The sequence below is a fragment of the Schistocerca gregaria genome, chromosome 3 (genome assembly GCF_023897955.1).
Source record: "Schistocerca gregaria isolate iqSchGreg1 chromosome 3, iqSchGreg1.2, whole genome shotgun sequence".
Classification (NCBI taxonomy): domain Eukaryota; kingdom Metazoa; phylum Arthropoda; class Insecta; order Orthoptera; family Acrididae; genus Schistocerca; species Schistocerca gregaria.
In genome coordinates, this window is record NC_064922.1 from 945,041,759 (window position 1) to 945,065,201 (window position 23,443).

General features: G+C 41.1%; 1 protein-coding gene across 1 annotated transcript in view; it reads left to right on the forward strand.

The window, feature by feature from the left end:
- LOC126355720 (carcinine transporter-like) overlaps window positions 1–18,958 on the forward strand; it is a 102,388-nt gene extending 83,430 nt beyond the window's left edge. The window contains exons 3-5 of the mRNA XM_050006087.1: window positions 7,719–7,933; window positions 12,003–12,190; window positions 18,540–18,958. Coding sequence (XP_049862044.1) covers window positions 7,719–7,933; window positions 12,003–12,190; window positions 18,540–18,728 — 592 coding nt within the window. The 3' untranslated portion in view covers window positions 18,729–18,958. The remainder of the gene's footprint in view (window positions 1–7,718; window positions 7,934–12,002; window positions 12,191–18,539) is intronic.
- The last annotated feature ends 4,485 nt before the right edge of the window (window positions 18,959–23,443 follow it).

Sequence of the window (23,443 nt, forward strand, 5' to 3'; positions counted from 1 at the left end):
GAAACGCTTTCCTTGCCATTGCCAGTCTACATTTTATATCCTCTCTACTTCGACCATCATCAGTTATTTTACTTCCTAAATAGCAAAATTCCATTACTACTTTAAGTGTCTCATTTCCTAATCTAATTCCCTCAGCATCACCCGATTTAATTTGACTACATTCCATTATCCTCGTTTTGCTTTTGTTGATGTTCATCTTATATCCTCCTTTCAAGACACTGTCCATTCCGTTCAACTGCTCTTCCAAGTCCTTTGCCGTCTCTGACAGAATTACAATGTCATCGGCGAACCTCAAAGTTTTTACTTCTTCTCCATGAATTTTAATACCTACTCCAAATTTATCTTTTGTTTCCTTTACTGCTTGCTCAATATACTGATTGAATAACATCGGGGAAAGGCTACAACCCTGTCTCACTCCCTTCCCAACCACTGCTCCCCTTTTATGCCTCTCGACTCTTATAACTGCCATCTGGTTTCTGTACAAATTGTAAATAGCCTTTCGCTCCCTGTATTTTACCCCTGCCACCTTCAGAATTTTATAGAGAGTGTTCCAGTCAACATTGTCAAAAGCTTTCTCTAAGTATACAAATGCTAGAAACGTAGGTTTGCCTTTTCTTAATCTTTCTTCTAAGATAAGTCGTAAGGTCAGTATTGCCTCACGTGTTCCAACATTTCGACGGAATCCAAACTGATCCTCCCCGAGGTCCGCATCTACCAGTTTTTCCATTCGTCTGTAAAGATTTCGCGTTAGTATTTTGCAGCTGTGACTTATTAAACTAATAGTTCGGTAATTTTCACATCTGTCAGCACCTGCTTCCTTTGGGATTGGAATAATTATATTCTTCTTGAAGTCTGAGGATAGTTCGCCTGTCTCATACATCTTGCTCACCAGCTGGTAGAGTTTTGTCATGACTGGCTCTCCCAAGGCCGTCAGTAGTTCTAATGGAATGTTGTCTACTCCGGGGGCCTTGTTTCGACTCAGGTCTTTCAGTGCTCTGTCAAACTCTTCACGCAGTATCGTATCTCCCATTTCGTCTTCATCTACATCCTCTTTCATTTCCATAATATTGTCCTCAAGTACATCGCCCTTGTATAAACCTTCTATATACTCCTTCCACCTTTCTGCCTTCCCTTCTTTGCTTAGAACTGGGTTTCCATCTGAGCTCTTGTTATTCATACACGTATTTCTATTCCCTCCAAAGGTCTCTTTAATTTTCCTGTAGGCAGTATCTATCTTACCCCTAGTGAGATAAGCTTTTACATCCTTCCATTTGTCCTCTAGCCATCCCTGCTTAGCCATTTTGCACTTCCTGTCGATCTCATTTTTGAGACGTTTGTATTCCTTTTTGCCTGCTTCATTTACTGCATTTTTATATTTTCTCCTTTCATCAATTAAATTCAATATTTCTTCTGTTACGCAAGGATTTCTAGCAGCCCTCGTCTTTTTATCTACTTTATCCTCTGCTGCCTTCACTACTTCATCGCTCAGAGCTACCCATTCTTCTTCTACTGTGTTTCTTTCCTCCATTCCTGTCAATTGTTCCCTTATGCTCTCCTTGAAACTCTGTACAACCTCTGGTTCTTTCAACTTATCCAGATCCCATGTCCTTAAATTCCCACATTTTTGCAGTTTCTTCAGTTTTAACCTACAGGTCATAACCAATAGATTGTGGTCAGAGTCCACATCTGCCCCTGGGAATGTCCTACAATTTAAAACCTGATTCCGAAATCTCTGTCTTACCATTATATAATCTATCTTATACCTTTTAGTATCTCCAGGATTCTTCCATGTATATAACCTTCTTTTATGATTCTTGAACCAAGTGTTAGCTATGATTAAGTTGTGCTCTGTGCGAAATTCTACCAGGTGGCTTCCTCTTTCATTTCTTAGCCCCAATCCATATTCACCTACTATGTTTCCTTCTCTCCCTTTTCCTACACTCGAATTCCAGTCACCCATGACTATTAAATTTTCGTCTCCCTTCACTATCTGAATAATTTCTTTTATTTCATCATACATTTCTTCAATTTCTTCGTCATCTGCAGATCTAGTTGGCATATAAACTTGTACTATTGTAGTAGGTGTGGGCTTCGTATCTATCTTGGCCACAATAATGCGTTCACTTTGCTGTTTGTAGTAGCTTACCCGCATTCCTATTTTCCTATTCATTATTAAACCTACTCCTGCATTACCCCCATTTGATTTTGTGTTTATAACCCTGTAGTCACCTGACCAGAGGTCTTGTTCCTGCTGCCACCGAACTTCACTAATTCCCACTATATCTAACATTAACCTATCCATTTCCCTTTTTAAATTTTCTAACCTACCTGCCCGATTAAGGGATCTGACATTCCACGCTCCGATCCGGAGAACGCCAGTTTTCTTTCTCCTGATAACGACGTCCTCCTGAGTAGTCCCCTCCCGGAGATCCGAATGGGGGACTATTTTACCTCCGGAATATTTTACCCAAGAGGACGCCATCATCATTTAATCATACAGTAAAGCTGCATGTCCTCGGGAAAAATTACGGCTGTAGTTTCCCCTTGCTTTCAGCCGTTCACAGTACCAGCACAGCAAGGCCGTTTTGGTTAATGTTGCAAGGCCAGATCAGTCAATCACCCAGACTGTTGCCCCTGCAACCTACTGAAAAGGCTGCTGCCCCTCTTCAGGAACCACATGTTTGTCTGGCCTCTCAACAGATACCCCTCCATTGTGGTTGCACCTACGGTACGGCCATCTGTATCGCTGAGGCACGCAAGCCTCCCCACCAACGGCAAGGTCCGTTGTTCATGGGGAGGGGGGGGGGGGGGGAGGGGGGGGTTGCACACTTACAGTGATGTAAATGACGCTACCGAATTACGGAAAGTTTATGATTATTTTTTCTGCCTTTGGTTGTGACAGTGTGCCAGTTAGGTCAGGTACTAATGACTATAACTCGCCTACCTTCTTGCAAATAAAAACAACTACAAACAACTTAATAATTTTTAATCTTCATGCTTTCTCAGCGATCTTTTGACATCTTAGATATTCGGGAATCCAGCCGGATACTTGCGTCGGTCTCGCACGGTATTTCTCTTCTTCAGGTGCTACCTGAGACTGGTCTTTGGGTCGATCGAATCAAGTATTTATGCCTGGGAGGAGCTGGGCGTTCCGTCTTCGGTCCGCGCCGAGTCGAGTGTTCCCTCTGAGGTCTGCGCCCGCCAGACTCGGCTTCAATGGACCTCTCCAGTCGCTGATGTTCCGACTGCCGTCCGCGCCCGTTTTGGCCATCCCCAACGGTTGTGGACGTCATCTGTGGTGTGGCAGACCCGATCTGAGATGTTGGGTACTCTGTCTCATGACTTATACTATGATTTCCACTTCCGTTTCGTGCTGGGCGCTCCATAATCGGTCCTCAGTGTGTCATATGTTCTGTCTGCGGTCCGCGCCCACCAGACGCGGCTATTTTGGCCCTTTCTGATCGCTGTTGAAATATCGTGCGACAACGACGCGAGTATCCGGCTGGATCTCCGAGTGTCCAAGATGTCAACAGACCGCCGGGAAAGCATGAAGAATTACATCAGAATAGTCTGTGGAGAGGAGATGTACCGCAACATCAAGAAGCTAGATAAGCTTCGACAAAGGAAAGGGAGGGTGTTGAGTTCTCTCAGTTTCCTCCTGAGATGCCGAGAGCGGCAAGTAGCTCCAGTGTTTGCCAGGATCAAGCATCACGTTAACTCCAGAGCAGCACACAGGATCAAACACCGAGCTAGTCTTCCTCTGGTTAGAGAGATAGTGCGCGACTTGCGCCACCGACTGGATGTGAAGTCCAGGAATTTGCTGTATCTTCACCTAACTATAGCAGCTTCCTTGACCGCTCAAGACTGGCACCAGGTTGACGATTCCTTCTGGTCTCTAGCAGAATCCACAAGAAAGAAGTCAATACCATGCCAACTAGCGAAGTTAGAGCGCCTCAACAACAAGGTGCAACAGAGGTGCAACAGAGTGGGGACACATGCACAGTGGTAAATCTTAGTGACAAGCAGCTTGATGAGACCACCTTAAAAGTACGAAGTAAGAGCCTCAATTTCCCAGTGATACCTAGAAACGTGCCTGTCGCAGCCTTCGTCAGTGCAGTTGAGCAAATGGCCAACATGCTACCTTCTAGTGTGGTTGAAGAGATCCGAAAGAGACCTGCAGGGCGCTCACCAAGACCAAGCCATCCAAATCCAACATTTCAGGTGATGAAAGGGTGGCCTGAGGCGACTCCGGGAGGATGACAGCATTGTGGTGATGCCCGCAGACAAGGGGAACTCTACAGTCATCCTAAAGAAAACAAAATGTGGCACAAAGGTGCAACACCTTCTGGATGATCCTGCATACAGGTCAATAGCAAGCGACCCTACAGAGAAAGTGGACAAAAAGACCAGGGCTCTGTTGAAGGAGATGGGCCTGCCTGAACAAGTCACCAAGAAGCTGCACCCCAAAGCGCCAGCACCACCTTGACTCTATATACTCCCCAAGGTTCACAAAGATGGGGTTCCTCTGCGACCTATTGTCAGCAATATTGGCGCAGCAACCTACCCTACTGCGAAATACCTGATGAAGATGTTGACACCACATGTCGGTAAATGTGCACATCATGTCCGGAACTCAGAGGATTTGCAGCAGTGGCTGAGCCAGCAACACATCACAGACACAGACATCATGGTTAGGTTCGATGTGGTGTCTCTCTTCACATGGGTACCACTGAAGGAGTCATTTGAGCTTATTGGAGAGAAGTTAGGTGGGGCTCTCCTTCACTTATACAGTCATGTGCTGACCTTGACATACTTCCTATATGGGGGTCCAGTTTACGAACAAACAGAAGGGGTGGCATTGTGCAGCTCGCTATCATCAGTGGTGGCCAACCTATTTATGTAAAGGTTTGAAGAGGAGGCACTCTCTTCAGCCACATATAACCCTAGTGCTTTTTTATGATGATACTTTTGTCATCTGTCCCCATGGTAAAGAGAAGTTAGATTAATTCCTGCTACATCTGAACTCTTGCCATCCTAATAGTCAGCTCACAACGAAAGTGGAGAAGGGTGGACTACTTCCATTCTTAAATGTTCTAGTGAAGAGAAAGGCAGATGGCACATTTGGACACAGTGTGTACCGCAAATCTATGCACACTGACTTATACCTACAAGGCAGCAGTTGCCACCATCTGGCACAGAAGAATGGAGTGCTCAAAACATTGGTCCACAGAGCACAAACTCTGTCAGATCCTGATAATTTGACCACAGAAATAGAACACTTATGATCAGTGTTCAGCAGGAATGGGTACTCCTCTAGAGATATCCAGAAGGCAGTTCAACCTGCCAATCAGCCAAAGGATCAAGAAGAAGAACCAGAAGAGGCAATGAAGATGGCATACCTGCCACACGCCGGACCTATCTCTGCCAAAATCAGCAGGATTCTCCAGAAATATGACATCAAGAACATATTTTGCCCACCCACCAAAATTGGGGCTATGCTGGGGAATGTAAAAAATGACCTGGGGCTACGCAAGCCAGGTATTTACAACATACCATGCCAGTGTGGGATGTCATACACTGGCCAGACCACCAGAACTGTGGCCATCAGGTGAAAAGAGCACCAAAGACACACCAGACTCAGACAGACAACTAAGTCAACCATAGCAGAGCATTGTCTGGAACTTGGTCACTCAGTGGATTGCAATGACACCAAGATTGTGACACAGACCTCAAGACTTGGGGACAGTGTCATTAAAGAAGCCATTGAAATTAAGGCCACAGACAATCAAATCAACCGTGACTCAGGATACAAAATCAGCATTGCCTGGAATACAGCAATTGAGCTTGTGAAAACTCAATGCAGGACACTCTGAGATTCTACAAGAAATAGAAGCGGAGACCGAGAGAACAGCCGTGAGACAAGGTGTCGGACATTAGAGACCAGATCTGACACACCCCAGCTCATGAATTCCTCTTCAGAAGACGGCCTGGACGGGCGCGGACGGCGGTCGGAACACCGGCGACTGCGGGGGTCCGTTGAAGGCGAGTCTGGCGGGCGCGGACCACAGAGGGAACACTCGACTCGGCGCGGACCGAAGACGGAACGCCCAGCTCCTTCCAGGCATAAATACTGCATTCGATCGACCCAAAGACCAGTCTCAGATAGCACCCGAAGGAGACAGCGAGGCACGCTGTTGAAATATCGTGCGAGAGCGACGTGAATATTCGGCTGAATTCTCGAATATCCAAGATGTCAACCTAATAATTTGTTTAATAAAATCAACTACACTAAATGGTCATTCGTACTAGGACAACTAGAAAGAAATTACTCATGGTAACAAAAATGACCAAAAATCGGTCTGTGAGCAATGACCAGTAAATGAAAATGGCATCAAAAAATAGCATCAACATAGCCTATCAGTGGTAAACAGGGACTTTTAGCTAAAGCAGCCAGTACATGGATAGGACTTAGCATCTGGGCACGTGTCCCTCTACTGCTGGCTCGGTATGCGCGACGTATTACATTAACCACCATGATGGTCTTTCACTCAACCCGACATTATTAATTCCTGTCCGAGTCCATCTGGGATACAACAGCATGCATGTCCCATCTCTTTTGTCATCAGGGACACTAATGAGATATGTGTATGTAATCATACTGGAGGACTACTAGGTGATATAACTTGCTCTGAAGAAGAAAAAGAAGGGGCTCATTTGAGACACGATAGGTTCCCATCACGTTATCACCTGCAAGGCTGATGAACCGATCAGTTATCAGCTACACACAACATTTCCTGACCATGGACAACCTAATCACAGTCGTGCAGTATGCGATTTCTTCCAATAGGGCAGTGTCAAGGTAGAGATTCCACCTTCCGACGTCACACTGCCAGAAGCGATGAGTATTAGCTTCTCTATGTTCGAAGAATACTTCATGCTGCATGCTTGAAGCTGTTTTACAGCAACGCGACTTTCAGATCCACTTGAAAATAGTCTGGAAGCGAAAGCTGAATTCCGTCACAAACTTAACTAATGTATATATAAATAGAAGGAAATGGAGCAGCTTTAAATTAATAGAACTGATCATCCACATTACTGTAGCTACGAAGAACATCAAATTAAGAGGGCTTGTTCAGAAAAAAGTTTCAGACTGGCGATCTGTCTGAAACTTCCTGGCAGATTAAAACTGTGTGCCGGACCAAGACTTGATGTCGGGACCTTTGCTTTTCACAGGCAAGTGCTCTACCAACTGAGCAGGAGAGCTTCTGTAAAGTTTGGAAGATAGGAGACTAGGAACTGGCAGAAGTAAAGCTGTGAGAACGGGGCGTAAGTTGTGCTTGGGTAGCCCAGGTGGTAGAGCACTTGCCCGCCAAGGCAAAGGTCCCGAGTTCGAGTCTTGGTCCGGCACACAGTTTTAATCTGCTAGGAAGTTTCATATCAGCGCACATTCCGCTGCAGAGTGAAAATCTCATTATTTCTATCTGTCTGTCATATTATACCTGGACCTGCATCTAAAATCAGTGTAGAAGCTTCCCAATTTTCTTTGTATGATGGTGGTAAAATCGTATATTTAAGTTCAATTTTTATACAATTATAGCTTAATGACAATTTTTAACCAGACTTTACATTAAATAATGTGTCATAAGTCCATTTAAAGGGGTCTGTGCATGTTGATAGTTGTAAGTGGATATCATGTGCGCATTTCTTGTTGTTATTAGGTCGGTGTACCTGCTGACTATGTTCTCACCAGTGATAGCGGTGAGCCAACTGAGCGCGAACCCTTTCCTGGGGATAGTGGCTCAAGGGGCGGCCGTTTTCGCTGCCTTCTACGTGGTGAACTACTTTGGAGCGAGGTTCGGTCGCCGTTGGCCCAGTGCAGCCAGTGCACTCTTGGCCGCACTGGCCTGTGTCCTCATCTTCTGCCTGTTCACTGGTGAGCCGCGTCCATGTGTCTCTGCTGATTTAGCCTCTATCTTATCTAAAAATTGGATGAAAATCGTAAGAGATTACAGTTAGTTAGTGGTCTAACATTCAGACTGGACTGCCGTGGTAACCAGCTGGGTCAACAATGAGCTGAGGAGAGGTGGAGAAAAGACAACATACAACCATCTTGTGTAGAACCTGTGATGGAGTGATAATGACAGATTGGAGGTTGGTAAAACGGAAAGAGAAATGAACAGATTCCTTTGTTTTTAGACAATGTTCGCTTTTTTGTTGCTCTTAGACTGTGACAACAACTAATGCCAGACGTTAGACACTGACAGAATTCAATTATAAATGGCCAAGTACAGTAACGTGTGGTCATGATTAATGTACACTGTTACATAATCGAAGGTTTAGTATGCCAACCCCTGCACAAATTTGGTAAGGTGGAAGGTTTCTCCTGTCTTTCATCCTGCTTGGCATAATAGCGTAGTGGAGAAACCTATTCTGCTCTCAGCAAAGAGTAATACACTTAGTTTCCTATTTAGAGGAATAATTCATTGTGAGTAACTGGCTTGATCATGAATGGGATAGCAGATCTTTAGGGGATGGAGGAGGCAGGATACAATACAAGTGAGAAAACGATATACTGCCTTAAATGGACACAATAAATACTCAAATATGCTGATAAATGCAGTGTACAGTTCTACAGCTAATCCATACATTTAATCAGCACGAGTAGGACGGCCGAAATGCCGACAATATGATCAACAGTGAAATAAAGACAAGCTGCTGAGATTTGATCTAAATTGCAAGTGCAAGTAAGTGCTACGTCAGTATTCGGCCACTTTGTTGAGAACAACCATACGGCAAAAAAATAAAAGTAAAAACATACCAGTTATGGAAAAAGGCCATTTTGTGGTGCTAGATGTTAGTCTTAGTGCTTTACAATTTCTGCTTGTTGCCTGCTGTTGTGCACACAGATATTCTTGTACATGAAACGAAATCTTTTTGTAATAAAACTCATTAATACGATTTATTTGAATTAACAGCATAATTTACCATAATCAGCCCTATAATTTTCTAGTCCATTGTCAGGGGAGCATGGCGTTTGTGAAAGTAACTGTTTGACGTGAGCACAATTTGTAGCTGCAAAATCTAACAAGTATTAAAAGTAGAGACCATCCTCAGCTTATAATTAAAGTGAAACCCAGAACCATGGGTTCAACCCAAAAATCCTTGCTGAGAAATTGTACAAAAACGAATAATTTTAAGTTACTTCTGTTGTAAGCTGCTGAGGACGCTTGTTATAACTATACATAAAATGGTTGTTTAAGAAACAGTAAGAAATTCTATTTGATGCGATGAACAACAGTTATTCTACTTTACGAGTTAAGCAGTGGTTTGCTTATCACCAAGAATAAATGCTCACATATAGCATTAACCTTTCACGTAATATGCATCTGCTTGAAAATAACGACTACCACATCCAACTTGCTATGACAATCAATTATATACATACTCGAAAGTAATAAATTTTCTCAGCTAACTTCTCAACATTGGAACCTATTTTATTTTAGAATACACTTTAGTTAATAAAAGTATAAAGGTAATTTATGTTTAAAAGATGCAAAATATCCATTGTGTATTACATCACACTAAGCCATTAGATTTATAGAGGCTCATTCTCACTATGTGAGCTGAAACAAAAAATTGTTATCAAATATGGGAGAACAACACAATAAAATTACAAGAACTAAATGTTACAATTCGTTCCTTTGTACCTATTTTTAATATTAAAAATGCTTTAGAATCTATGCAGATTATATGTTATTCCTACATCATTCGATCATAGGTTTATTTATTCACATTGTAATAACACTTGTCAGAAATACATTTAAAGATAGTTTCTTCCAGTCACTGTTATTACAATTTTTTAAACTTTATTATGCATTGAAATACAAATATAATAAATTTATAGGTTTTATACTTACAAATTAATTGCGTAGTTCAATGAACACAATATTTATTTTAGATAATTATGTCTTTTTAGCTCAGAGTTTGGAGCTCTTGATAGAATTAAATAACTTAGTTTATTGGTTGAAGTAAAAACAGAGATGTATTGGTTGAAGTAAAAATGGAGAAGAAGTGAAAGGGAACACCTGCTTTAATTTTAAGTTTTTTAGGAAACAGTCTCCACTATGACTGCCAATGCCACAGACACAATATAATATAAATGTAAAAAAAAAAAATTGGAGAATTTCAAGCAAAGTGAATTAAGATGTGATGTATTACATCAACAAAGGAATGCAGCCATTTAACGAACTATGGAATCTTAGATATGAAATTTGTTTAACAAATCTGTAATGATCATATTTCAGTTGTTATCATTAAATTATGAACATACATCATAAACTGTAGAAAAGTGAAATAAAGGGTCAAGAAGACTTACATACATCATGAATTACAGTGTGAGTGCAATTTTCAGCTATTTCTTCACACTTGTGTATGTTTATGCCAGGGCAGATTTACACATCTACATTAGAAATAGAGCAACACAAAAAGCTAAAAACGTAATTGCACAAACAAAGTCTCCAAAGTTCTCACAATGGTGTAAATGACATGTCTCCTACTTTACTAGAGTAAGATTGTGGTGTTCCAGATAAATCGCTTTTCCAGGGAAGGATCTAAACGTTAATGTGATAGCTCGCTCTATTGCTGCATTTGAATGTATTATCTCTCTATGCTCGTCGTCAAATATGGGGTGTCTAGGAAACCTGCGTCCTCAGTTCGTTAGATAAACATTCAAACAAATCGCATTAATGAGTTTTATTACAAAAAGTAAAGGACAACACTTAACTCTGACAATCAAACAGATGAGTCACATGCTAAGAGCGATATACAAAATAAACAGTCTTCTTCAGTACAAACAGTCCCAAGTCTTTGCTACATAGAGTGAACAAGTAATGAGCGTTAACACTTCTGTTCAAGTTGCTAATCTCTAAGCCGTTACTGAAGCGATATACAAAATAAACAGTCTTCTTCAGTACAAACAGTCCCAAGTCTTTGCTACATAGAGTGAACAAGTAATGAGCGTTAACACTTCTGTTCAAGTTGCTAATCTCTAAGCCGTTACTGAAATGGCCGTCACCAGTCGGGTGCGGCACTTATGTCCTCTTCACATAGAGACCGCTGCTGTCACGTTGTCATGTTGGACACGGGTCGGTCAGCATGGTGTTGGCTGACGTGTTCTCACAGCCATCTCTGGTGTATCGTTCTCGACTGGCATGCCAGAGCCTGACTCTGAACCATAGCAGAATGTATGTCTTGTAACCTCCCAACAGTTTACTTCCGTAACCTCAGAATAATAAAATGTGACTAACTTCTCAATAAAAATTGTGGCTCACATGTAACCTTTCAATAATTAACTGACTGTGAATTTAAACTGGCAAATTTTGGACATCAGCAGTGCTGCGTCATGGCCCTGGAAGATCATTCTGAATAAATTGAAAGTCCTTTCCTCAATGAAGTCGTCGAATAACGCGTATATACCTGCTCGTATAAGAAATTTTACTGGCACAGCCCAGTGCAATGCTGACCCCTAGATTTGTCATGTATAAAAAGAAACAACCGTTTTTTATTTACGATAGTCGGGATGACCATGGGCAAGAGAAATTAGTAAAATCTTTAAATTGAGATGAATGATGGTCAAAAGTTATTTTTGTAAGAAAGATTATTATTAAAAGATTTTTTAAAATCATTTAAATGGGACTTGATATGACAATAGTACAAAATCAGTTGTTACAAATTACATATGCTCACGGCTATGAATAGTAATTCTTGGTTTTACATCGCCCAGGCGGCGCCATCGCTCTCCCGACTGCGAGCTACTTCTCGTACTGCTGCCGACACTGCTCTCTGGTCAGCGATTCTATTGTAGCTTACATATCGCAGGCAGCGCGTGAGCTTTCCATCGAAGTTACATCTGCTCGAGTGCGCTAGCAATAAATGCCTTATTCATGGACCTTTTACAGTCTCTTTCTCAGAACTGAATGTACAAAAATCCTCTTTCTGCACAGCACACGTCGAGGGCGCACCCGTCGTGGTGGGGACCTTGCTGATGCAGTTCAGCACCACTGCCAACATGAGCATGACCAACCTGCAGAGCATCGAGCTGCACCCCACGTGCCTTCGCCAGATCGCAACCAGTGTCGAATGGGCTGTCGCCGGGGTTGTCATGTCTGCTCTGCCCTACTTGGCGTTGATGGTACGTGAAATGTAAGGTGTAGCACATCAGTAGCTGTAAAAAAACACTATTGATCTATTACAAACTTGCTCATCCAAGTTCAGTCCCAGATGGTGCAGGAGAGGTATTTTGAATCAAATAGAGATATACTGTTAGAATTTTGAGAGCACACGATCGAAGAAGCACCAAGTACAATGCTAGTTCCTCCGTCAGACACTACCTGAACTATCGCGACACCCCTCTGTAATGCGAAATTGACCACTAGATATCAAGAGAGACGGACGATCCAGTGTTAAACGAGGTGGGAGTTTTTGTGTTTACAGTAGAGAAGCAAGATCAGCAGAACCGTACTGTCAGAAGAATTCAATGACCTCGAACGTGGAATGTCACTTCACTTGCCAGAGGTTACAACAGCTAAACCGCCGCAGAAGTTGAAACTTAGTTCTGCCTTTAGTTCTCTTAAACTGAATGTTACTCAGGTTGAAAGCTCGTCCATCGGTTCTGTCTGGTACACTGTGATACCGAGCATGTCGTGCAAAAGTAGAGGCTGAAAATGTTTTTCCTGTGATTGGTGTCTCCGAATACCCCTAGCCTCATACTATAAGTATGATCCATGAAATGTCCATCTGTCGTAAGATGAGTAACTACCCACTAGAAGCGAATCATATCTGGAAAATTTTCTGTGTAAGAGAGACTAGTTTAAAAAGTTGTACACTAGTACAAAAACTGGAATGGTACGCACCATTCTTAACGATGTGTGAGCTTGCCGTTGGCGCATGTTCATTCCGTCTGGCATATTATCTTTCAAGAATACCTCTGGTAACCAATCAAAGGCTTGCTTGTAAGCAAAAATCATCTAAAGTTACCCACGCTCCACTTTCGCATAAACGATCACGAGAAATTTATAGTGCTATATTGCTGACGGCAGTCTATTGCACCACTGTAAATCACATTTCATCCTTGCACATTTTGACGTTTATGGAGAACAAAACTCTGCTGATTAAAAATGAACGTATATTCCGTAAGTGGACATCTTGCGAGACACAGCACACTCTGTTCCGTCATGAAATCCAGAGTGTCTAGGTTGAGCCCATTTCACTGATTTCTACAAGGCACTCTATATATGTCCGCAATGTCTTATCGTGAACAACAAAACGAGCTTACCGGGTATAGCACCAGTTTTGTGACCTAATTCAGGACTTGCAAGTTGTACTCAGCATATGGTTCTTAAGAGGACAAAATAGACCTAAATGGAAAAGTAATTTCTGGAGTACCTAGTGTTATAGAGCCATTACTCCTTTCAATGTGTATAAATGTTTTAGAGGACAACATAGGAACCTCTTTGAAGCTGTCTGCAGATGGTGCTGTTGTCTATAGCAAAGCAGGAATCCAGAACCTGCATAGCATTGACTATTAGTGCATGAACTGGAATTTATTCTGAAACTACGCTGTCGGTAAAAAGTTTTCGACCGCCCATAATAAAAACTGTATACTTTATTCCAATATATAAACATATCGCACAAAGGAAATATTATACACTGAAACAGTATTTAGAGCCAAACAGAACACGTGTAGTAATGTTTCACAAGATTTATAAGTATACTATTTTTGCATGTTTTAGAATCAAAGAACCCACTGATGATGGCGATATTGTCGCTAAAAATAGTTTGGGAGTTAATAAGTAAATAAGAAAGGTGTTTTGCTTCAAGCGAACTCACAGTCCCATACTTCTGTTCCAACGAAATACATATATTCTCGTTCTGTCGTCACTTGTTGTGGTTTTTTTGCATATGTCAAATGTGTGTTTGATGTTGTGTTTTCTAATGGTTATGTCTAGAGAGTTGCGTGAGCTTTGTTGTTCTCCTTCTGTTGTGAGATTTATGTTTTTGTATGCAGTATTTGTGTCTTGATGTAGTTTATGTATTGTATTTTTAGGCTCAATTACCATGCTTATTGTGTTGTCCACATATCTGTACTAGCAGATTATTATTATTACATCTTGAAATACTAATTTCTCTTTGGGAGGCATGTGAATGTTGGCCATTGCCCCTTAATTAGATGAAGCCATAGGTAAACTTTTTTGTATGTAGTATTCTTGATTGATTTCAAAATTATATTATTGTGTCATTAAAGCATTATATAAATACTGCAAATCTCATGCTGCACCATGCAAAACCACATAACAACAAACACATTTAACACATGATTTGTATCTAAAGGTGGTGAATCTTATAGATGTAACACTGAATGAAAACGAACGACTGCTCTTTGACAAATGTTTGCTACACACTGTTGTCTACAGCAAATGAATGAAAAATAGAACATTTCATTACAGACTCTGAATGTACAGAAGAAGAAAATGGCAACAGTAACGTAAATACAGTAGTAATGAGCGTATGAATAAAAGAATAAATACAGGGGTAATGAGGGTATTAATGAAAGAATAAATTTAAAACATAGTAACACAAGTTAAAAAAGGAAATAAATTCAAAAATAATGGTTATGGAACAAAACTTAAAAATCTAAAATACCTGCCATTGGAAAAATCATTATAACAAAATTTAACAACGGTAATATTTGATGACAGGTGAAGATATTAACAATGAGTACTGCACTCTCACTAAAAAGTTGAAAAATGTGAACCATGAATAATCTTTTAGAGAGGAGAATTTTAGATGCTCTGTTCAGTTGTAGGTATGCCTGTAAGAATAACTTACCATTTGATGGCGTCTATGGAGGGGAAGGTAAGTGTTGCGTTGGACGGGCGGAAGACAGGCAAAGAGGAGGAGCATGAGGCGTCGGTAGGGCCATAGTATGAAAAGGAGAAGGGGTAGGGAAAGATACAGAACCAAGTAGGCGGAGCCCTCATGTGGGGTGCGATATGTCGGAAGAATTGTAGCTGTTAGGTCGGATAAATATTAGTGGCAGGTTTTATTTTCTGGGAGAGAGAGAGAGATTGCCTCGAAAATTTGTTTGGGAATGGATATGGGGCTATGTTGTTATGAAATACAGAGCGATTCATATACACCTGGTCTTCGTCTGGAAGTTCGTAGATACGGGGAAGTTGTTTTAATGATCTGAACGCCTCTGGGACAACTTGAAGTACTGCTCGATGCTAGCAAGTTGACTCTTGTTTCTGCGCATGTTGCCCTTTGCCACGCTTACTCGGCTCATGTTAGCACAAGTATATAGCCTCGTTGGCCGCTGTGAGTGTGTAGTTCAGGTCGCGCGACAATAACGAGCAAATTAGTGATTCGTTAGCAGTCTTTAGCTGGTATAAACATTCAGTACACACTTAGAGAGCAGGTTTTTATTGTGAAAACACACTGGAGGATAGACTCATTGGTTACGGCACGACGGACATTCCAGGGAGGATTCAAAGTGCGCGATGTTCCAACAAAACTAAAAACTTTCATCAATTGTTAGAAAGTAGTAGACAACTGTTGAACTAAACGGTCACAGTTGTAAACATAGACAATCATCGAGTGTAGATGTCATTGATAATGTTCGGAGGCGCTTGAAATACTCTCCAAGGAAATCGTTGCGTCGATTGCGCCAGGAGACAGGCATATGACATGGCTGGCACGTGTCAGAGAGCTCCGATGAAATCGACACTGCGACCATACAGAGTGCATGTGATACAGCTCATGAGGAAGAGGAACGTTACTGTCGATGGTTTTGGGGGTTTGTTATTCAAAAATCTCTCCATGGCTTAGTTTACAGATGATGCATGGTTCCATCTGTCAGATAAACACACCAAACAGGAGATAATGGGCTGGTGTAAGCCCTCATATAATTCGTGAAACATCATTGCATGATGCCAGCTTCCAGGATTGTTGTTCCCATTTTCCGTAGACACTACAGTCTACATGGCATCTTCAATAGATTTTTGGAGCAGGTGGGTGACTTCGAACTCGCAGAAGATTATTTACAACACGATGGAGCAACGTGTCAGACATCTAGCGCTTTCATGCAACTTGTAACAAGTTTCTATTGTGACCAAATAATTTCAAAAAATTTCTGCCCATCGCCAACTCCCCAATGAGCAGTCACCTGACTAACCACTCCCCCTCCCCCCCCCCCCCCAGATATTTTAATGTGGGGCATCGCGAAAGCTGTGTGTACAAGAGCAGACCACGGACAACTGCAGAACTTCGTAAGGCCTTTTCGCACGAAATAAGCAACACTGGCGAGGATGGAAGTCACAGTACCACGCAGGATATGGTGAAACGAGTACAGTTGAGCATCAACGCTGGTGAAGGGCACTTCCAGCGTTTGCTGTTAGGACTTTATATGTGTGCATGTATGTGTGTATGTAATCTCTCACTTGTATCTTATCTCCAAAAATTGCAAATGTGTCCCATTATTGGTTCAAATGTTATGACTCATTAAAAGATTTCAGGTTTATATCGATCGCACTGAATGTCGGTCTAGGGATGTACTGGGTCTGCGAGTTAGAGAGGGGGGAATATAAATGCTGAAATCGAGTTTGCAGGCACTGTAGGATCTGTGTCCCTTTTTGTGTCGGGAGAGGTGTGGAATTTGATGAGGGGGTAAAGGATCCAGATGAGGGATCTAACATTCTGCGTGGTGTCTGTTGTTTTATGTCGTGTGTCCCTACCACTTTCGCGCAACGACGCTCTGAGCGTGTTTTTTAGGGAATTTACTAGTTTGTACCTGGGACCTGTTGCTGGTAAGGAGACCCCAGACCACACATGACATGTAGACTTCAGAAGAATTCAGTGAGACTAGCGATGATATAACCAAATACTTAACGATTTCAGCGTCAGCTCCAGTGCACTCCCTGTAAAAGAATCTTAATACTAACTACATTTAGTGGAAGGGGTTCAAGGCTTTCCTATTTTTAGTTAGCTGGTAAAATAACGTCGAAAAAGCAGTTAAGTTTACCATTGGAAATTTTGTTCTACTCACAAAATATTGTTTATAAATTGCATTATTGATAAAAGGAAATGTTTTAATACAGGATGATAAAATCCAACTGCGCTCAACAAAAATGTGAACGAATATTCCCTGAGTGGGTTTCCAAGTTCTACAATGGATCGAAGGATGACCTATGCCTTATCACATCTATAATCTAGGTTAAAATTAAGTTTCACAAAAGTGAAAACTATCAAAATGATCTACAGTGACCCTCAATTATCTTTAATTACTTATCTAACTTGTTGTAAATTACAGTGGCTGATGTGGCTTTTCAATAATTGTATAACAGAAAAATCATTGCGTTTCAGATTTTAACTTACGTAGCAAATGTCAATTCCATGAGCTTCAATTGACGATCGACACTAGTATTACGTAAAAAGGGGATGTAACAGATGAGAGTTCTGCAGATCTGAGTGAAGCGTTATGCACTCAAAAATGCGGCATCGCGTGCGTTCATTACCTTGTCGGTGTCCTTCAGGGGGTGGCGGCCGGCGCAGCTCCATACAGCTCTCCGTCTCAGAAGCAACTCCTTCCTAAGTTCTCCTTATTACATATTACCGAAGATGGTTTAAAAAAAAAACTATCTGACTGTATTTTCATCTGACCAGTCAGGGTCTCAATGTTACCCTTAAGCTCTACCTACAAAAATTCTGTCTATCCAATGAGAAACGTTATACTTTTCGTGGTGGGGCAATGTTTTTAAAGTTTACAACGTAACAGAGACGCGAAAAATTCTCAAGCTAAAACTTGCGGCTGGTGTGGCCCTTTTAGTGTTATCGTAAGATCTATACTGTTCTTCTGGAGGGCTCTAGCTTTAAACATGGGCTGAGGGGTGGTCCTGGTGGTTCGCTGGCGACGTGAGTGTCCGTCCCTTATCGTAGGGCCTTCTAGCTTAACACGGTTCTGCTCTCAGCTTCTGTTCTCGTTTCTCCCCTCAGAAGTGCGTCTGTCTCACAGTGGGAAGGTGTGACATGCATTTAGGCATTCTGTTAGTCTGTGTTATTCCATTTTCTCTCTCGTTACTTGTATTACTTTGGTTAATTTAATGTCACGACGATTTATTCAGAGCTATGTGACATACTACTGGATTTGCTTATCATGTCAGGGTTTTCATGGAAGGTGTTGGATTTATCCGACACCTTACAGGGATGTTCAAAGATTTAGAGAGAGTAATAGAACGTTGGTGGAGAGTACAACCATTCAACACTGCCATACAGACGACAGTTCGTATCATGGTACATGTGGAGGACAGTTCAGGGGCGCAACCCCCACGTTCGCCCAGTTAGTGGGTTTCGTAGTTTCAGCCTGGTGTGGACTTACTGTTGGATGCTTGGCAAGGGGTTTTAGATTCGTATTGATTCAGGTGGAGACATGTCTGTGGTTGGTGTCTTTTATTCACACTATTTACAACTGTGATTTCCTTCCGCAGGATGACAAGCGACTTCCCTTCGCCATCCTCGAAGCTCTCAACTTTGTGGTAGCGTTTTCCGTGTCGTTCCTGCCGGAATCTGCGCTGCAGCGATTACCGGAGACGTTACGGGACGGTGCCGTCTTTGGCAGAGGACAGCGCTACTGGAGCTGGAAACCCAAACCAACACCAGAGTACGCCAAGGGATAAAAGAGTTCCAGAAGTTCCTTTTAGTTTAGAAGGATTATTAAGGTGACGGTTGCAATCTTCGACTTTTGTTTTCTGACGGTGCACAGGAATTGCTCGGTCTGCTATGGGTGATTAACAGTGTACTTTCTGCTGTATTTCTGATTTGTGAACACTAGCACGAAAACTAAGGCTGACCTGGAGCAGATTATAAATTTCTCACTGGTGCAACTCGTGACTCCTCAGTTTTTTCAAGACGCAGTTAATAATTATAGGACGAAATACCTGCAGCGTCCATCCTCATGGTTTCCGGTTTCTGTCTAACCATTTATGACCGTCCTGTCCAGTAAACGGCACACACCAAAATAAACTAAAATGGATACCGCTCCTACAGGGCTCTCCAAAGAGAAGTCTCACAATAGATTAAATGTACATTCTGTCCTCCTAACAAAGCCTTAATTTGACGAGTAATCCTCTTATCCTAAAATTGTCTGGATTCACACCCACCTCGCACCCATACCTTTAACACCCCCCCCCCAAAAAAAAAAATTATACGCAACGGGCCTCGTGCTCTGTATACGCGCACTACCCTCTCTACCCCCGCCCCGCCTGTTATTTATACCTACATGTTTACCATGTCCTATTCCAACAAGACGTAATCACCTCCCACAACTTCACTGCGAAATCTATCCATCCTTCTAGCTCTAGCAGAACCCTCTTCCTGCTCGTCGTGTCTGGGCTACAGCTGGCAACCCCCCACCACTTTCATGAGTCCTCCTCCCCTGCCTTTCACTCCCATTCTTTTGAAAACAGTCTTTTCCCTCAACCACTGTTCCCGTACCTTTAGTGAAATGAAGTCCTCGGTTTTTATATTATATGTTTTTAAATAGACGACAATATTTTACTTACAATCTGAAATGTACAATTGCTTGTTTTAATACTTTACAAAGACGAACATATTTTGTATTTTTAGACTGTTGTAAACTGTGTACATATTTTATTGGTGTTGATGCTGAAGAGCAGCAACGTGATGCGTACAACCCTAATGGCGTCAAATAACAATAAAAGTAATAAAAAAATTGTCGAATACAATAACAAAATTACACAATGAATATGAAGCGACACAGTCTTACTACGTGATGTCCATGTCTTTGCTCACTGTTAGTGTATACCAGTGCTTTCTGTTTCCTTATTTTGAAGCTGGTGTCTGTTCCCTTTTTATAGTACAGTTGCGGCCAACTGCAGCGGTTCTTTCAGTGGTGTTTGCGGCATACTGGTTTATTCTTTCTTCTAAAGTAAGACTACATTTCGCACAACTGGGCTATGTGAGCACATCTCCAGACCCAAATCAAACTTTCATTGTCAGTGATGTGCCAACTTGTTTCAGTCCCATCAATTCACTAATTTGAAGGACTGAGAACCTTAAAGGACCAAATCACAAGAACAAAGTTTTTAGAGAAATAGATGATTGGGCAATTCGTATTGATACATAAAACCCCACTTTCATAGGTCTGAGTTGTTTTTTAACCATGTCTCAAGTTCCTGAACTTCCTATGAAAACATGGAATATTAATTAATATTTAAGACTATATTTATTATTAATAATGACTCACAAAATTTCCACGTGTAGGCTAGTGACAATAGCATCTTTTCATTGTTGTATAGTTTGTAATTTATCTGAAACTGGAATCAGAACATAAATAACATATGTCAAGTTCTCCACACACAATTACGTCCTATTCAAAACTTTCACAGTACTCATTATCATAATTTTCATTACGCACATTCTGTGGCTTGGGGTTCAGATAAAACTGGCGATACATCACCGATTATGGAGTATTATTGGTAGGTATACGACGTGGCCAATGAATTATGCTGTCAAACCTAAGAGTTAACTGAACAGCGCAGAGCAACAAAATTATACTTTGTGGTTTGGGCCCACATGGAAATGAATATCTCAGAAATCGGTGGGTGAGCTTTTTTTGAATGTTCATGTATACCGCGTAGGGCTACTTTCCTTTTTTTGAGTCATCAGTTTTCTGTCTGGTATGATGCTGCCCGCCAGAATTTCTCTCCTGTGCCAACCTCTTCATCCCAGAGTAGCACTTGCAACCCCCTTCTCCTTTACATGCTAGATGTTTTCCAATCTCTGCCTTCCTCTACAGTTTTTTCTCTCTACAACTCCCTCTGTAGTCTGTAAACGAAAGAGCGAGCACCCCTTTTGGCGGGGGAATTGGCCTTTTCCGGAAGAATCCTGCCACTGGCCTACAGGGGCACCCAAAATCAGTTGCCCGTTACCTGTTTATCGGTGTAGGTCGGTGTGTAATGATGTGCGTCGTTTCTGCTCGTGGGATCTTAGTAGCCAGCGCCAGACAGTTAACTTTGTATACTTACTGATATACTTCGGTATCTGGAAGTGATGGATAATCGCCATTCACTACAAGTAAACGTGCAGGATACAAAGAAGAGGAGGTATTTGCGGAGTAACGAGCTTTCGATCGACTCTGATGTATTACATCATGTGTTAAAGAGACGACATACAAAACAAAACAAACTGTTGGCTAATATTTCCAGTCAGAAACAAAGGGTTGCAATTTATGCAAACGTCAGCCTCGCCACAACAGGACACATAACAAATTAATTCAATGGTTTACTGGAATCGCCATGAAGGAAAACTAATAATTTTGGGAGGAAATCCATCGTTATAGAAAGTTCCACAAAATCTGTCATTCAACAAACAATAGAGTACTTTTACATAAATCGAAAAATAGTCCCAACGTTACGTAAATTGCTTACTGCTGTAAAACAAAAAAATCCATTTTACTTAGCAGAAAGACGTTTTACGCAAGACGGTGCGCGAAATGAGAGTGACCTGGAAGAGATCTGTAAGTAAACGACATACTCTTATAGATACAACGGATATAATTGACTGGCTACGTCAGCGCCTGATCCTGGCGAGGAAATTAAGGGAGCGAGGTAGAAATTTCGTCTATTACATTGATGCAAGTTGGGTGAACAACAACGTTACTTATACGTTATGTTGACAAAGTCCTGGCACTGATGGCATTATGGGCAACATTAGTGGAAGCAATAGGGTTATTTTGGTCAATATTAGATTAAAAGATGCATTTTTACCCAGCACACAGTTAATTCATGAAGCGCGATGTGCGAAATGAGACTACCATGGGCAAATAAAATACGAAAATTTTTCAAACTGGATATCGACTAAAGTAATTCCAAATCTGCGTCGAACTGTCCTATTGTTATGGACAACGCTTCATACCACAGCAAGGAGTATAACAAAATACCAGCAAGGTCCTCAAATAAAAGGTAAATGATTGAGTGGTTATTAAAAAATAAGGTGGAAGTTGATTTGTCAATGAGAAAAACAAAATTATTTGATCGAATTAAACAGCATAAACCGGTAGAAAAAGTGTTTAAAGTAAGGGTAGATGTAACGGAAAATGCAAATATTTATTTAAAAAATCATTACAGCCATGTTTATTAATGTGCAAATCTAACATTTTGCATGTGTAAAGCTGAAGAGCTGTGTTTTAACGGAAAACGATCATAAAATATGCAGGATAACTATTTTACCAAAAATTTGAATTTTTAATTTTTATTGTCTTTTTCATAAAAAGTCATAATTCAAATTCTAATCATGCAATTAATCTGAAAATTTTATTGTAATGTCCTGAGATGGTTATAAGACCAATGAACTACAGTTATTAATTTATCGTACAAATTGTATCATTAACAGAATTTTTAATTTTCCACATCCAAAATTAACTTCTTTTCTACATACAATCACCTAAAAATCAGAAAGTAATTGTAGAATCTCGTATTTTTTAGTTCCCAGGAGACAACAAACCACTAGGAACAGTTACTGAAAATTTCATAGCATTAAGCGCATATACCTTTTGAGAAAAGGCTTCTAATATTGCAAAAAATTTAAATTAGAGATAATGAGGATCGAAGATATTCTTCTCATACTTCTACACATAATAAGCTTACCTCAGTTTTAAAATCCTTCATACTAATACTTCTCATCCTCTAGGTTTCTCTTCTCTCCTCTTCAAATCTGCCTGGCCTGTATTTGCAAGTAAGACACCGATCTGTTAGCTTTCTTAACCCTTCTCTCGTCGATGGTGTAAAATTCTTTTGTTACAAACACAGCAGGATCTATACCAACTCTCTTCAGCACTTCAGTTCTGCCGTTATTTCCCTTCTTGTAACATAAAGCTGCACCATAGACACCTATGTTGAGTACTTTAAGTACACAGAATGTCCTTTTTGAGCATCTATCCACATTAAATCATTGAGGCTCTCATTTGCATTTTATGTCTTTCCATGAAGAAACTTCCACAATAAATCAGTGTTTGCAAGAAACCTGAATGTGGGCTTAATTGCATTTATACAGGTTCTGTTAATGAGTGTTTATGTGAATACGTCTCATTTCTGTCGTTGAACTTACACCAATCGTCTTTCGCATACAGATTGTGCATTGGTGTTTGGTCAGTGGATAGTGTGTAGAAAAAAACTTCCCACAAATCACGCATCATTGTCTCCAAATTATGTGTGTTTTTCCCGATAGCTCCCCCATAAAATAACTGAAGAGAATCAATTTCTTTCAGAATAAGCTTGCCTTCTCCACCTAGTGGTTTTCCATCCTCAAGTACTTCACGTTTCCTCTCATCCACCATGCGGCAAAGCCTACCACCAACCCTCTTTTCGATGTG